This window comes from Oryx dammah, unplaced genomic scaffold, assembly GCF_014754425.2.
Source record: "Oryx dammah isolate SB20612 unplaced genomic scaffold, SCBI_Odam_1.1 HiC_scaffold_6, whole genome shotgun sequence".
NCBI lineage: Eukaryota > Metazoa > Chordata > Mammalia > Artiodactyla > Bovidae > Oryx > Oryx dammah.
The window spans coordinates 33,969,713-33,982,116 of NW_024070190.1; the positions used below are offsets into that span (position 1 = coordinate 33,969,713).

At 49.8% G+C, this 12,404-nt stretch overlaps 1 protein-coding gene across 3 annotated transcripts in view; it reads right to left on the minus strand.

Annotated features, from left to right (window-relative positions):
* TSPAN15 (tetraspanin 15) overlaps positions 1-12,404 on the minus strand; it is a 56,225-nt gene that overhangs the window by 10,148 nt on the left and 33,673 nt on the right. For 2 of the 3 annotated variants that reach the window (XM_040242201.1, XM_040242202.1), the window contains exons 3-4: positions 11,819-11,893; positions 722-817 (exon numbers count right to left, since the gene is read on the minus strand). In XM_040242201.1, the coding sequence (XP_040098135.1) occupies positions 722-817; positions 11,819-11,893 (171 nt within the window). The remainder of the gene's footprint in view (positions 1-721; positions 818-11,818; positions 11,894-12,404) is intronic. The other variant, XM_040242203.1, reaches the window with a different exon arrangement.

Here is a 12,404-nt window from a genome sequence, read left to right on the forward strand (position 1 = left end):
GGCAAATCTCACAGCGACACTAAGTAGAAGGGACCATCAGTATCCCGCTGGGGCAGGTGAGGAACCTGAGGCTCAGGACTAAGTGAGATTGGTGTGTAGAAGCCCCCGACGGCAGCAGCAGGCACTGCTGTTACTGTCACACCCACAGACTTGGGTGGACCGTGGGGAGGAGGGATGGCAATCATCACATTCAAAGAAGTGCCGTCGGACGAAAGGAGAAGACTTGCTCTGTTCCCCGTGCAGGGGTGCATGGAACTGGGGAAGAGCTCTCTCCCCATCAGGGCTGTCCTTGATTTGGCAAGGGAGGGAGCTCCCTGTCCCCGAAGGGTCTCGGCAGAGGGAACTTTGAATTGGGTGGCTTGGAGGTCACTCCCACCTTAGAGGATTCTTTGCCCACTAAAGAGGGGCACCCTGAGACTCTGCCACGTGGTTTGTAGTTCCCTCTGACCTTTTTCTTTCTTTCTTTTTTTTTTTTTTTTCAGAAGGGGAAGGTTTGTGTAGCTGGAAAGGAACAGGCAGGGCAAGTATATGCTGGGCCAGGCATGCCCTGGGATCCCCACCCTTGGCGGCTGTCCATGGCCCACCCTCAACTCCCAGCTTGGCCAGCCACGTGGGGATGGATAAGCCACCTGACCCCTCGCCCTCACCCTCTTGAGCAGGGTCCCAAGTTGGGGGCGGGGGGGGCGGGCGGCAAATTTCTGACCCCAAGCTTCTGACTCACCTCCTTCTGAACAAAATCCATGATGTTTTTGAAGTCCAGATCGTCATAGTAGTTCTCAATTCCTCTGCGAATGTTGTCATTCAGAAAGTTGATGGTCTATGTAGACAGAGAAATTATAAAGGAGGAAGAGCACATGACCCCAGGGCCCAACCCAAGATCTCCCAGAAGTCAGGATTGAACCAGAGGGTCCACCTCCCAGGCAGCTGCCCCCCACGACCTGCAGAGAGCACCTCCGTTCCCACCCACGACCTCCCTGCACCAGCACCCTCTCCATGTCCCCAGTACCCATCAGAGGCAGGAATGGTGCACCCCATTCCTTTACAGATCAGGCAACCCAGGCCCCAAGAGGGTGAGGCCCTGCCTGGAGGACACCGTTCCGAAGGAGCCAGGCCAGGGCTGGGGCTGGGCTGCCCCGGTGTGCCTTCTACTGTAGCTAAAGACACGCCTGCACCGGAAACTTCCCTCTGCCCTCCAGCCCCCTCTCCACTCTTCTTTCCTATATGAGCTCTTCTTTTACAGATGAAGAGGCCTAGAGAGGGAGATAGACTCTTCCCAGGTCACCAAGCAGGTGTCGGCTTTGGTTAGGGGCCCAGCCAGGACTGGAGACCAGGTGTCCTGACTTCCCTCTGGGCCTCTCTCTGTTGCTGCGGTGCTCCGGCCCAGACGACAGGGCCCACCTCCCTCTCGGACTGGGACAATCCCCACCGGGAAGGGTGCTGGCAGGCCACCCTCTCCCAGTCACGCTGGGCCTTTGGGATCAACAGCCCGGCTGTTGTGCCGAGATCCAGGAGCACAAAAGGCCCCACAGCGGGAAGGGATTGGGCGGGAGTGTGGGCAGCCCGGCTCCAAACTCACAGTGACAATCGGGGCTTTCAGAGCAGGGAGGCCGGTGGATCATCAGAGATTGTGCTGGCACAAAGGGCGCATTCTCAGCTCTGGAGCCAGACAATTCCCGGGGGAGGCACCCTCAGGGTTCGTGGGGACAAGAGGGTCCTGAGTTCCAGGCCCCACCCTACTCCTCCACTCTCAGCTCCCCACTTGTGAATCAGTCATGCAGGCCTGTCTTTAAGACACCTTCCAGCGCCAAAGATCAAAGCTGCAAGGGGCTGTCACGCCTCATGGTCAAGAACAGTCTTTGCATCCACACCTGCCTCAGGAATATCAATTAACTTCTGAACCTCCAGTGGCTCAGACGGTAAAGGATATGCCTGCAATCCAGGAAATCTGGGTTTGAACCCTGGATCAGGAAGATCCCCTGGAGAAGGGAATGGAAACTCACTCCAGTATTCTTGCCTGGAGAATTCCATGGACAGAGGAGCCTGGCAGGCTACAGTCCACAGGATTCCAAATAGCTGGACCCGACTGAGTGACTGACACTTTTCCTTCCCTACAGGGTGGGAAAGGGGATCCTCTGCCTCAGAGGAATTTGAGACTCGAACAAACTAGAGCAACGAAAGTTCTTAGCACGATGCCAGGCACATAGCATTATTATGTATTAATATGATAGACTTTTTTCTTTTTCTAGGAGGTAGTACCACTTCATACCCATCATGTCATCAGTGGAAAGTGGCTAATCCCAAAAGAAATCAAGACCCTAAGTCTTGTCCAAGAGCCACTCCTGATCTGGGACCCCTCCCAAACTCCCTGCAGCCCAAAGAGGTAATGTAACTTGTCTAAGGTCACCCCAACGATCATGGGCAGAGAGCTGCTGGAACCAAAGTGTCAAAATCGCATCCTGATACCCTTTAAGAAGCCAAGAACCCAAGGTTGAGTTCAGTGCCATCTCCCCAAACTATCTCCAGTATCAGGAAGAGAGAAACAAGGATGTGATAGCCACCTCCTTCCTGATATTCATACACTGCTCAAAGCCAAGGTGACAAGGCAGACTGGCTCAAGGAAACCAGTCTCCGAGCTCCGAAGGAAAACCCTCTGTTGATGATAATCACCGTTCAGGAGCAGACCTGGGAGTTGAGGAGGATCACACCAGCCTCGGGAGGTACCAGGCCAGCCCTCTTCCTCTGTAACAGGCTCTGCCATCACCAGCCATCCGCCCTGCCCAGGTCTGGCTCTGGATCCTGGGGCAGGGGCTCAGTGGAAGGGCTGTTTGCTGGCCACCTGACCTGGGCAGAGCAGGGACCCACCTGGTTCTCAGGTCTACCCTTCCCAGAGGTCCCCAGGTCCCACAGCCTTTCCAGTCTTGGGTGCCTGTTCCCTGGGGTGATGATGAAGGGAAAGGCCAGCCAGCTGGGGCATAGTTGGGGGTGTCTAAGAAACAGTACCCCAGGCTGGATCAGTCTGTCACCCAGGGAATGAGCTCACAGGATTACATGGCATGCTGTAAGGGGCTCTTGGCAGGGGGTGATGTCCAAGGTCAGGGATATGTCAAGGGCCACACTTGTGGCGGGTGAAGTGGCTTCCCTTCAGTCTCAAAGCACTGCAGGCCGTCCTGGCCCTCCTATCCCAGCCCACTGGCCACCTCACAGTCCCTCTGCTGGGTCACCCCTGAGCCCTCCCACGCACGGGGTCACATGCGGTTAGGAGCCAGGGTGGGATGAGGGCAGGAGGCCCAGGGCGGGGAGGAAGACAAGCAGCAGAGCGGATGCCCGGCAGCCCCATGGGGAAAAGCTCTCCCCCGCTCTTTGGTGAGCAGCCCTGACCTCTCTCCCCAAACCGTCTCAGTCTCTGGGTATTTTCCAAAGGCTCGGACTCTGAAAGAGGCCTTCTTTGTGCAAATCAGGCCTTCCATCAGGTTAGCTGAGCTGGACCCCGCGGGGGAGGGAGGCCCCACTGGAGGCCTCTCTGGACGGACAGGAAGAACAGATGGTCCCGGACTGCATGGGCGGCAGCTGCCCCCGTTCCCACCAGGGAGCTCTCTGGCTTGTGCTGGCTCTTACACGTGCGTGCTGCGCTTGGCACCACATGTGTGTGTGTGTGTGTGTGCACACGTCCACACCAGGGAGACGTGTAGAATGTCTGGGTGGTTCCTGCAGGGATGGGGGTTGTATGGTTCATTAATTAACTATAATCAACTGTAGAGCGCTGCTATGTTCCACAATGTTCTGAGGGACTGGGGGAGCCACTCAGAGGACATGTCCTGTGGGAGCTCGGCAGGGAAAAGCGAATTCTGGCTTCCTCTGCTGTCTCAGAGGCCAGCGCACCCAGGGCCACCCCCACCCGGCTCTAAACCAGGTCATGCAGTGAGGCAGCTCCAGTGAGGACCTGAAAACCACCTTTCATGAATGGCTGGCGTGGCCTCAGAGGCATGTGGCCCGGGCTCAATAAAACAAAGAGTAAGCAATCATCAAAACCATGGGATTTTCACAGCACATTGTTCAAGCTACCAGACTCGAGCCACAGAGAACTGCCCTTTCTAGTCCTGTCTTTCAATCTAGTTTTAAAGATGCCCGAAGCCTCTGCATCACGCCCCTCAGTGGAGGCACTTGGAGGGTTTGTTGGTGAATGAGCAGGATAGCTCGGGGGTGGCGGATTTCTTCTCTAAGCCACGGAAATGTTCTAAAATCAACAGGTCATGTACGAATGGACACTTCAAACGAGTGAACTGTATGGTGTTCACGCTGAGTCGCTCAGTCGTGTCCGACTCTTGGCAACACCATGGACTGTAGCTCACCAGGCTCCTCTGTCCATGGGATTCTCCAGGGAAGAACACTGGAGTGGGTTGCCATTTCCTCCTCCAGGGGATCTTTCCAACCGAGGGGTCGAACCCTAATCCCTTGGGTCTCCCCCATTGGCAGGTGCATTCTTTACCACTAGGGCCACCAGGGAAACCTGAATTGTACAGTATGTGAATTATGCATCAATAAAGCCTTTTATAAGCCTGAAGAACAAATAAATAAAGCTTTGGAGGGAGTGGGAGGAATGGGTGGCAGTTCCCCAGGATGGGAGGCTGAGGAGCAGAAAAGGAGGAGTGGAAGAGCCAGCAGCTGGAGCCTCCCACCAGGCCTCTGGGGACGGAGCTGCCCTAGTTTCCTGCAGGCTGCCAGCCGGCCTCCATCGATTCATGTCAGCTTCTGGGGCCCACTCTGGGGAGGCCCAGTAGCCGGCAGCTCAGCCAGAACCATCGCCAGCTCAGCTCTCACAACGCAGAGGCGGGTGCTCAGACTCAGACTTCCTTCCTCCCTGAGTGCCTGGGCTGAGCCAGCATCTCTGGGCTCCCCTCAGTATCCCCCCAGAAAGTGAAGACTCATCCTCGTTGCCTCCAGACCCCAGCATCTGCTCCAGCCCTGAGATGGGCCCCCATCAGACAACCAAGGGTTGAGTGGAACCCAAAGAGTGAGAAAGAAAGAGGTGTGAACACTGCAAGGTTCTCAGGAATATCTGCCAGTCCCTTCCTCAGACCTGGCTGGACTGTGTGTTAGCCCCTCAGTTGTGTCCGACTCTTTGCAACCCCATGAACTCCTCTGTCCATGGGGTTTTCCAGGCAAGAATACCGGAGTGGGTTGCCATTTCCTTTTCCAGGAGCTCTTCCCAACTCAGGGATCAAACCCAGGTCTTCTCCATGGCAAGCAGATGCTTCACCACGAGCCACCACAAGCAAATGAGCCACCAGGCAAGCCTATCAAACTTGGCTGGAAGTCGCAGGATTAATCCCCATGGTGGGGGAAGGTTATGCTTTGGTTTCCCAGGTGTTTGGAGCCCAGCTCTCACTTCCAAACGGCTGACAGTGGGATGCACCAGCTGCAGGAGTCCATTCACATTAGTGTAGAACTTTCTCTACTTGCTCCAGGTGGAAACAGGACAAGCAGGCCGTGCGGTCTCCTTTCTCCCTGGCTCCAACCTTACGGTCACGCCGAGAGCCAGCTGGTGACAGTGCCAAGATAAACAGGTTGGGTGCTGCCCATTGTTCCTTGGCTGATGTTGGGTGTGACCACGGCACCATCCAATCAAGGCCAGAAAAGAGGTCACTCCTCCACTTGTCCAGGAGGTAGAGGGAAGGAGGCCAGGGATGGGTACAGACATACCAGCCACAGCCCAGTGTCTTCTGGGAACTGGAAGCTCAGCCCTGCCTTGCTGGGAACACATGGGCAGCAGCTGTCCACCTCCAACACCCCCAATATTCCTTCAGGGAGGCTCACAGCAAGCTGGGGTGATGTCAGGTCAAAAACAATGAGACCTGGGGATTTCCCTGGCTGTCCAGTGCTTAAGACTCCATGCTGCCCTGATGCAGGTTCAATCCCTAGTCAGGGAAGTAAGATCCAGGCAAGTATACTGGAGTGGGTTGCCATTTCCTCCTCTAGGGGATCTTCCCAACCCAGGGATCGAACCCAGGTCTGCAGAGCAGGCAGATTCTTTACCGTCTGAGCCACAGAGAAGCCCAAAGTGAAAGTGTTAGTCGCTCAGTTGTGTCTGACTCTTTGTGACCCCATGGACTGTAGCCTGCCAGGCTCTCATCCATGGAATTATCCTGCCAAGAATATTGGAGTGGGTAGCCATTCCTTTCTCCAGGATCTTCCCGACCCAGGGACTGAACCTGGGTCTCCTGTATTGCAGGCAGATTCTTTACCAACTGAGCCACCAGGGAAGCCCTGCATGGCCAAAACATAAATTAATTAAAAAAAATAAAGAGCAGTGAGACCCAGACACCCGTGGAAGTCACGCAGGTTCTCCACCCACTGCTGGGTCCAGGGTGCTGCACTTCTCCGGCTTTTAATGCCTGGATCCTTGGGGCCACCAGCTCCGCACCAAGTTCCCCTTCACACAGCCACTCCACCCTGCATAAGCAGAGAAGCTGCTTCAATCCAACTCCTGGGTCATGCCTAGCAGCAGAAACTGTGCCCAGGGTCAGCAACTGATAGAGAATTTCTGCCTCGCTCCTGGGAGATTTTATCTTTCGCTGCCTGGAGGTGACCACGGTTGCACCTTCCTGGGAGCCCTGTGTGAAGTCATCAGCCTGATGATTTGTCTCCATCTGTCACCACAAGTGGATTCTTAGAGTTAAGAGGTAGCCTGGGGGGATGGAGACTGAACTTGTTACACTGTGACTCACAGAAATCTGTCTTCTCCTCTTGGGGAAGAAAAACTCGAATTGGGAATTCACCTGGACCCCGACCTTGACTGTGCCTCACCTCTTTCGCCACCATCAGTGGCCAGGCTCCTCCTTCCCTATCCTCGCCACTGGCCCATTTCTTGTTTTACAAAATCACATGGCATTACAGTTGGCAGGGACATTATTTTCCTTTATATGGTATTTTCCTCCTTGATTATAAAAAAATGTAAAAGAAAATTTGGGAGCTAGGGGAAAAAAATATAAAGGAGGAAATAAAAATCACCCTAGTCCCATCCCTCAGGGAAAATATGAATTAATATGTTAATATTTCTATTTCCTTCCAGATTTTTCCAGGCCTATTTTTTTTTTTTTATTTTGGGAATTTTTATTGCATTTAAGGGGTTTTTTTTTTTTTTTTCTTTTTCTTTCTCTCTTTTTCTTTCTCTTAGGCCATACAGTGGAGTATGTGGGATCTTAGTTCTTCAACCAGGGATTGAACCCATGTCCCCTGCATTGGGAGCACAGAGTCTTAACAACTGGACTGCCAGAGAAGTCCCTACACTTACAGTTTTGTATCTCATTTTTAAGTTTTTGAATTATATATCACTGTCATATGAGAGCACAGCCCATCATAAGCCTGACGAAAGAGCTGAGAGCCCTGACGATGAGGGTCCTTCCTGGACTGACATAGTCCCATGAGGGGACACAGTACCCAAGGGGAAGGAACACACTTCACCCTGTCGTGCCCTCCGTGTTTGGGGATAATGTAAGCTCTCAGCCCTGACCTCAAGCCCATGGCATCCTCAGCTGTGAGGACTAAAGGTCCCTGGAGGTTTCGCCTTTACTTAGCTCCTCCCTGGAAAGGAGTGGTGTCACGGCCCCTGTTGAGCTACAGGCAAGGAAAATAAGTCATCAATCTTTCTGAAAGCACCCTGTAAAGGAGAACTGCTATTCACTTAGGAGATTGTTTATTAAGCCACTGATGCTGCTGACCGTGGCCTGGACTTGGGCTCTAGTTAGTAAAGCACTAACTCATAATTCTGGAAAGTTGTGGGCAGCCAGGAGCCCTGCTGACTGCACAGAAAGGCATCCCCATGGGCAAATGGAATAAACATTTCTCTCTCCTCAAGGCTGATGAAAAATGAACCAGTACCCTGGATCTGCCAGCCCAGAGCAGATGGTCTGAAAAGCAGAAAAGAGGAAAAGGGAGGAACAAATAGCAAAACTGAATTGGGAAGACAACCAATGGGTCAAAGCAATCTATAGATTCAGCGCAATCCCCCTGCCAAAATTCAGATGGCATCTTTCAGAGATGCAGAAAAAAATGTTCAAATTCATATGGAATCACAACAAACCCTGGTAGCCAAAGCAGTCTTGAATAAGAAGAGCCAAGCTGAAGGTATCACACTTCATGATTTCAATATTACAAAGTTATGGTTGCCAAAACACTATGGTTTTGACATAAAAATAGACACACAGATCAATGGAACAGAAAAGGGAGTCTGGAAATAAAGCCAACATATACGGTCAACTAATTCCCAACAAAGATGCCAACTCTCTTTAACAAATAGTGTTGAGAAAACTGGAAATCCACATGCTAAAGAATGAAATGGGATCCTTATATCATAGACAAAAAACAACCCAAAATGAGTTAAAGATTTGAATGTAGCAGTAGAACTAACTCCTAAAGGAAATATAGGAAAAAACTCCTTAATATTGGTCTTGGCAATGATTTCTTGGATCTGACATCAAATATATAGGCAATGTTGCCTATAGCAAAAAAAATAAGTGGGACTACGTCAAACTAAAGCATTTCTGCTAAAAAGTAAACTATGTAAAAAGTTAAAAGGTAAGCTATGAATTGGGAGAAAATAATTGTAAACAATATATCTGAAAAGGGGTTATTACCCCAAATATATATGGAACCCCTACAGTTGCAAAATAGCAAAATATATATATATATTTATATATATATACAGTTTATACAAAATAGCAAAAAATATATATATATACAGTATATATATATTTTTATATATATATACAGTAGACCTTTGAACAACGCAGGGATTAGGGGTGTCAACCCTCAATACAGTTGAGAATCTGCATACTGCTATCTCTGCCTCTAAACAAAGGAACTGATAAATAACTCACTGAAGGGCAGGAAGCTAAAACAGTTTAAATAGAATCAGGACCCAAACCCTAGTCCTTTTGACTCCACATATTGTGATCTCTCAGAGAAGGCAATGGCACCCCACTCCAGTACTCTTGCCTGGAAAATCCCATGAACGGAGGAGCCTGGTAGGCTGCAGTCCATGGGGTCGCGAAGAGTTGGACATGACTGAGTGACTTCACTTTGACTTTTCACTTTCATGCATTGGAGAAGGAAATGGCAACCCACTCCAGTATTCTCGCCTAGAGAATCCCAGGGATGGGGGAGCCTGGTGGGCTGCCGTCTATGGGGTTGCACAGAGTCGGACACAACTGAAGCCACTTAGCAGCAAAAGCAGCATTGTGATCTCAAACTGAACATAAACTTTTCTCACACTTAGTTGATTTAAAGTTCTGTAAAATGAACGTAAACATTTCTCACACTTAATTGATTTAAAGATCTGTAAAATGAAATACAGATATTATATTTATTGAAAAATATCTGTGTATAAGTGGATATACAGTGTTCAAACCCATGTTGTTCAAGCATCAGCTGTAATTTAATTAAAAAATGGGCAGAGGACCTGAATAGATAGTTTTTCAAAGAAGACATACAAATGAACAACAAGTAAATGAAAAAATGCTCAACATCTCTAAACATCAGGGAAATGCAAACTAAAGCAACAATGAGATATAATCTCACTCCTGTCAGAATGTCTATTATCAAAAAACAGGAGATAAATGTGGGTGAGGTGAAAAGTGAACCTTTGTACACTGTTGCTGGGAGTGTAAAATTGGTACAATCACTATGGAAAACTGTATGATGCTTTCTCAAAAAATTAAAAATAGAACTACCATATGTGGTACAATCCCACTCGTAGCCAAAGGAAATGAAATTACTATCTCAAAGAGTCATCTGCCGTGAAAAGAACTCTCACGTTCATCGCAACATTACTCAGAATTGCCAAGATCTGTCTGTTTGCCAGATGAATGGATCAAGATGTGAGAGAGATACAGATATTCCATTGTTTGTGTATACAGAATGTATATATATATAATGGAATATTATTCAGCCATGAAAAATAAGGAAAACCTGCCACCTAGAACAACATGGGTGAATCTCGAGGGTATTATGCTAAGAGAAATAAGTCAGAGAGAGAGACAAACACTTCTTATATGGGGCCATTTATATTTGAAATCTAAAAAAGACTCAAACTCATAGAACCAGAGAGTAGAAAAGTGGTTGTCAGGGGATAGGAGGTGGGGGAAACAGGAAGATGTTGGTCAATGGTATAAATTTTCAGTTACAAGATGAATAAGTTCTGAGGATCTAATGAACAGTAATGGTGACTATAGTTAATAATTCAGTATTATATATTTGAAATTTGCTTAGAGAATAGATCTTAAATATTAAGATCTTCAGTTCAGTTCAGTTCAGTCGCTCAGTCGTGTCTGACTCTCTGTGACCCCATGAATCGCAGCACGCCAGGCATCCCTGTCCATCATCAACTCCCGGAGTTCACTCAGACTCACGTCCATCGAGTCAGTGATGCCATCCAGCCATCTCATCCTCGGTCGTCCCCTTCTCCTCCTGCCCCCAATCCCTCCCAGCATCACGCATGAGGTGGCCAAAGTACTGGAGTTTCAGCTTTAGCATCATTCCTTCCAAAGAAATCCCAGGGCTGACCTCCTTCAGAATGGACTGGTTGGATCTCCTTACAGTCCAAGGGACTCTCAAGAGTCTTCTCCAACACCACAGTTCAAAAGCATCAATTCTTCAGCGCTCAGCCTTCTTCACAGTCCAACTCTCACATCCATACATGACTACTGGAAAAACCATAGCCTTGACTAGACGGACCTTAGTCAGCAAAGTAATGTCTCTGCTTTTGAATACACTATCTAGGTTGGTCATAACTTTTCTTCCAAGGAGTAAGTGTCTTTTAATTTCATGGCTGCAGTCACCATCTGCAGTGATTTTGGAGCCCCCCAAAATAAAGTCTGACACTGTTTCCACTGTTTCCCCATCTATTTCCCATGAAGTGATGGGACCGGATGCCATGATCTTCGTTTTCTGACCCCTCCCCCAAAGTTAACTATCCAAGGTGATGGATGTATTATTAACTTGATTATGGTAATCCTTTCACAATGTATACATATATCAAATCATCATATTGTAGAGTTTAAACATAATTTTATTTGTCAATTATTCCTCAATAAGGCTGGGGCAGAGGAGGAAAAAAGAAATGAAAAGAAACTGGAAAGCGTCCCTGAGCTGCCTCTCTCTTGCTATGTACTCTTAGGAGGGCTTCTTAACCTCTCTGTGCCTCAGTGACTCCATCAATGTGACGGGAATCTCCCCTCCCCTCTCCTGGTACTCATGAAACAGGAAGAAGACCCTTGGATTCCAACACTAAGACACGCCCGTGGTTAAGGCTCACCCACGGCTAGTGTCCCTACTGTCCACTCTCCATTCAGCAGCAAGTAAAACGTGAATCAGATCACATCACTTCCCAGCATAAAACTCTCCACAGGCTCCCACTGCCTTTTAAAAAAATTCTAAAGCCTTACGTGATCTGCCCTGGCCAGTCCTTCCAGCTTCGCCTTCTACCCACTCCCCATCCCTCACCTTCAGCCAAGCAGCCTCCACACTGTGCACAAACCCACCAAGCTCCCTTCTGCCTCAGTGGTTCCCTCTGTTCCCCTGAGCCTCAGCAGGCTGGCTCCTTCTCATCAGCGTCCTCCCCACCTCCACCCCAGGCACTCTGCCATCAGCCTGTTTTGTTCTCTTGTTTTCTGGGCTACCTGTTCAGTGCCTGTCTCCCCAGCCCAATAGGCACAGGAGGGATTATCCGCCCCACTCTCCGCTGCACTCCCAGTTTGCAACAGGGCGCACATAGAGCGGGTGCCCAGCATACCCGGGACTGATCAATGTGCCAGAGGCTCACCTGGTTCCGGAAGATCAAGGCCACCACGCCACCAATGAGCTCAATTATGAGGCAAATCCCAAGGATGTACATGAACTGCAAAACGAAGTTCAGTGAGTCACCGAGAGGGGAAGGGGAAGGGCCGTCTGCTTCAAGGTCAAGCACAGTAAGAAAAATCATCTTTGTCAGAGCTCTTAAGGGCTCCTGGGCCTTTCACCCCTTCCTCCTGTGAGGCACAGGATGTGGACAGACATTCCCAGGAAGGCCCGTCGCTGGAGCCTGTGATGAGGAAGAGTGACTCAGCTGTCCCAGCCAGAATGTTATCGAGGTTTGTCCCAGAAGTCCTCAGTGGGGTCTGGGTGAAAAAACACAATCCCCTCCCCCAACCCCACACCTTGAGCAGCCGCTGGTCCTCCTCTGGCTGACCCAGAGCGGACAGGCCTGTCTTGACAGGCAGGTTAGAGCAGCGTTTCCAGCTCTGCCAGCAAAACCCCTGCAAAGTGACTTCCCAGACCCCAAGGGCAGATGAGGGGATGTCTCAGGCTGAGTATATACACCACTCTTTAGCACAGAAACAAGCATTGTCCAAACTAATGTCAACAACTTC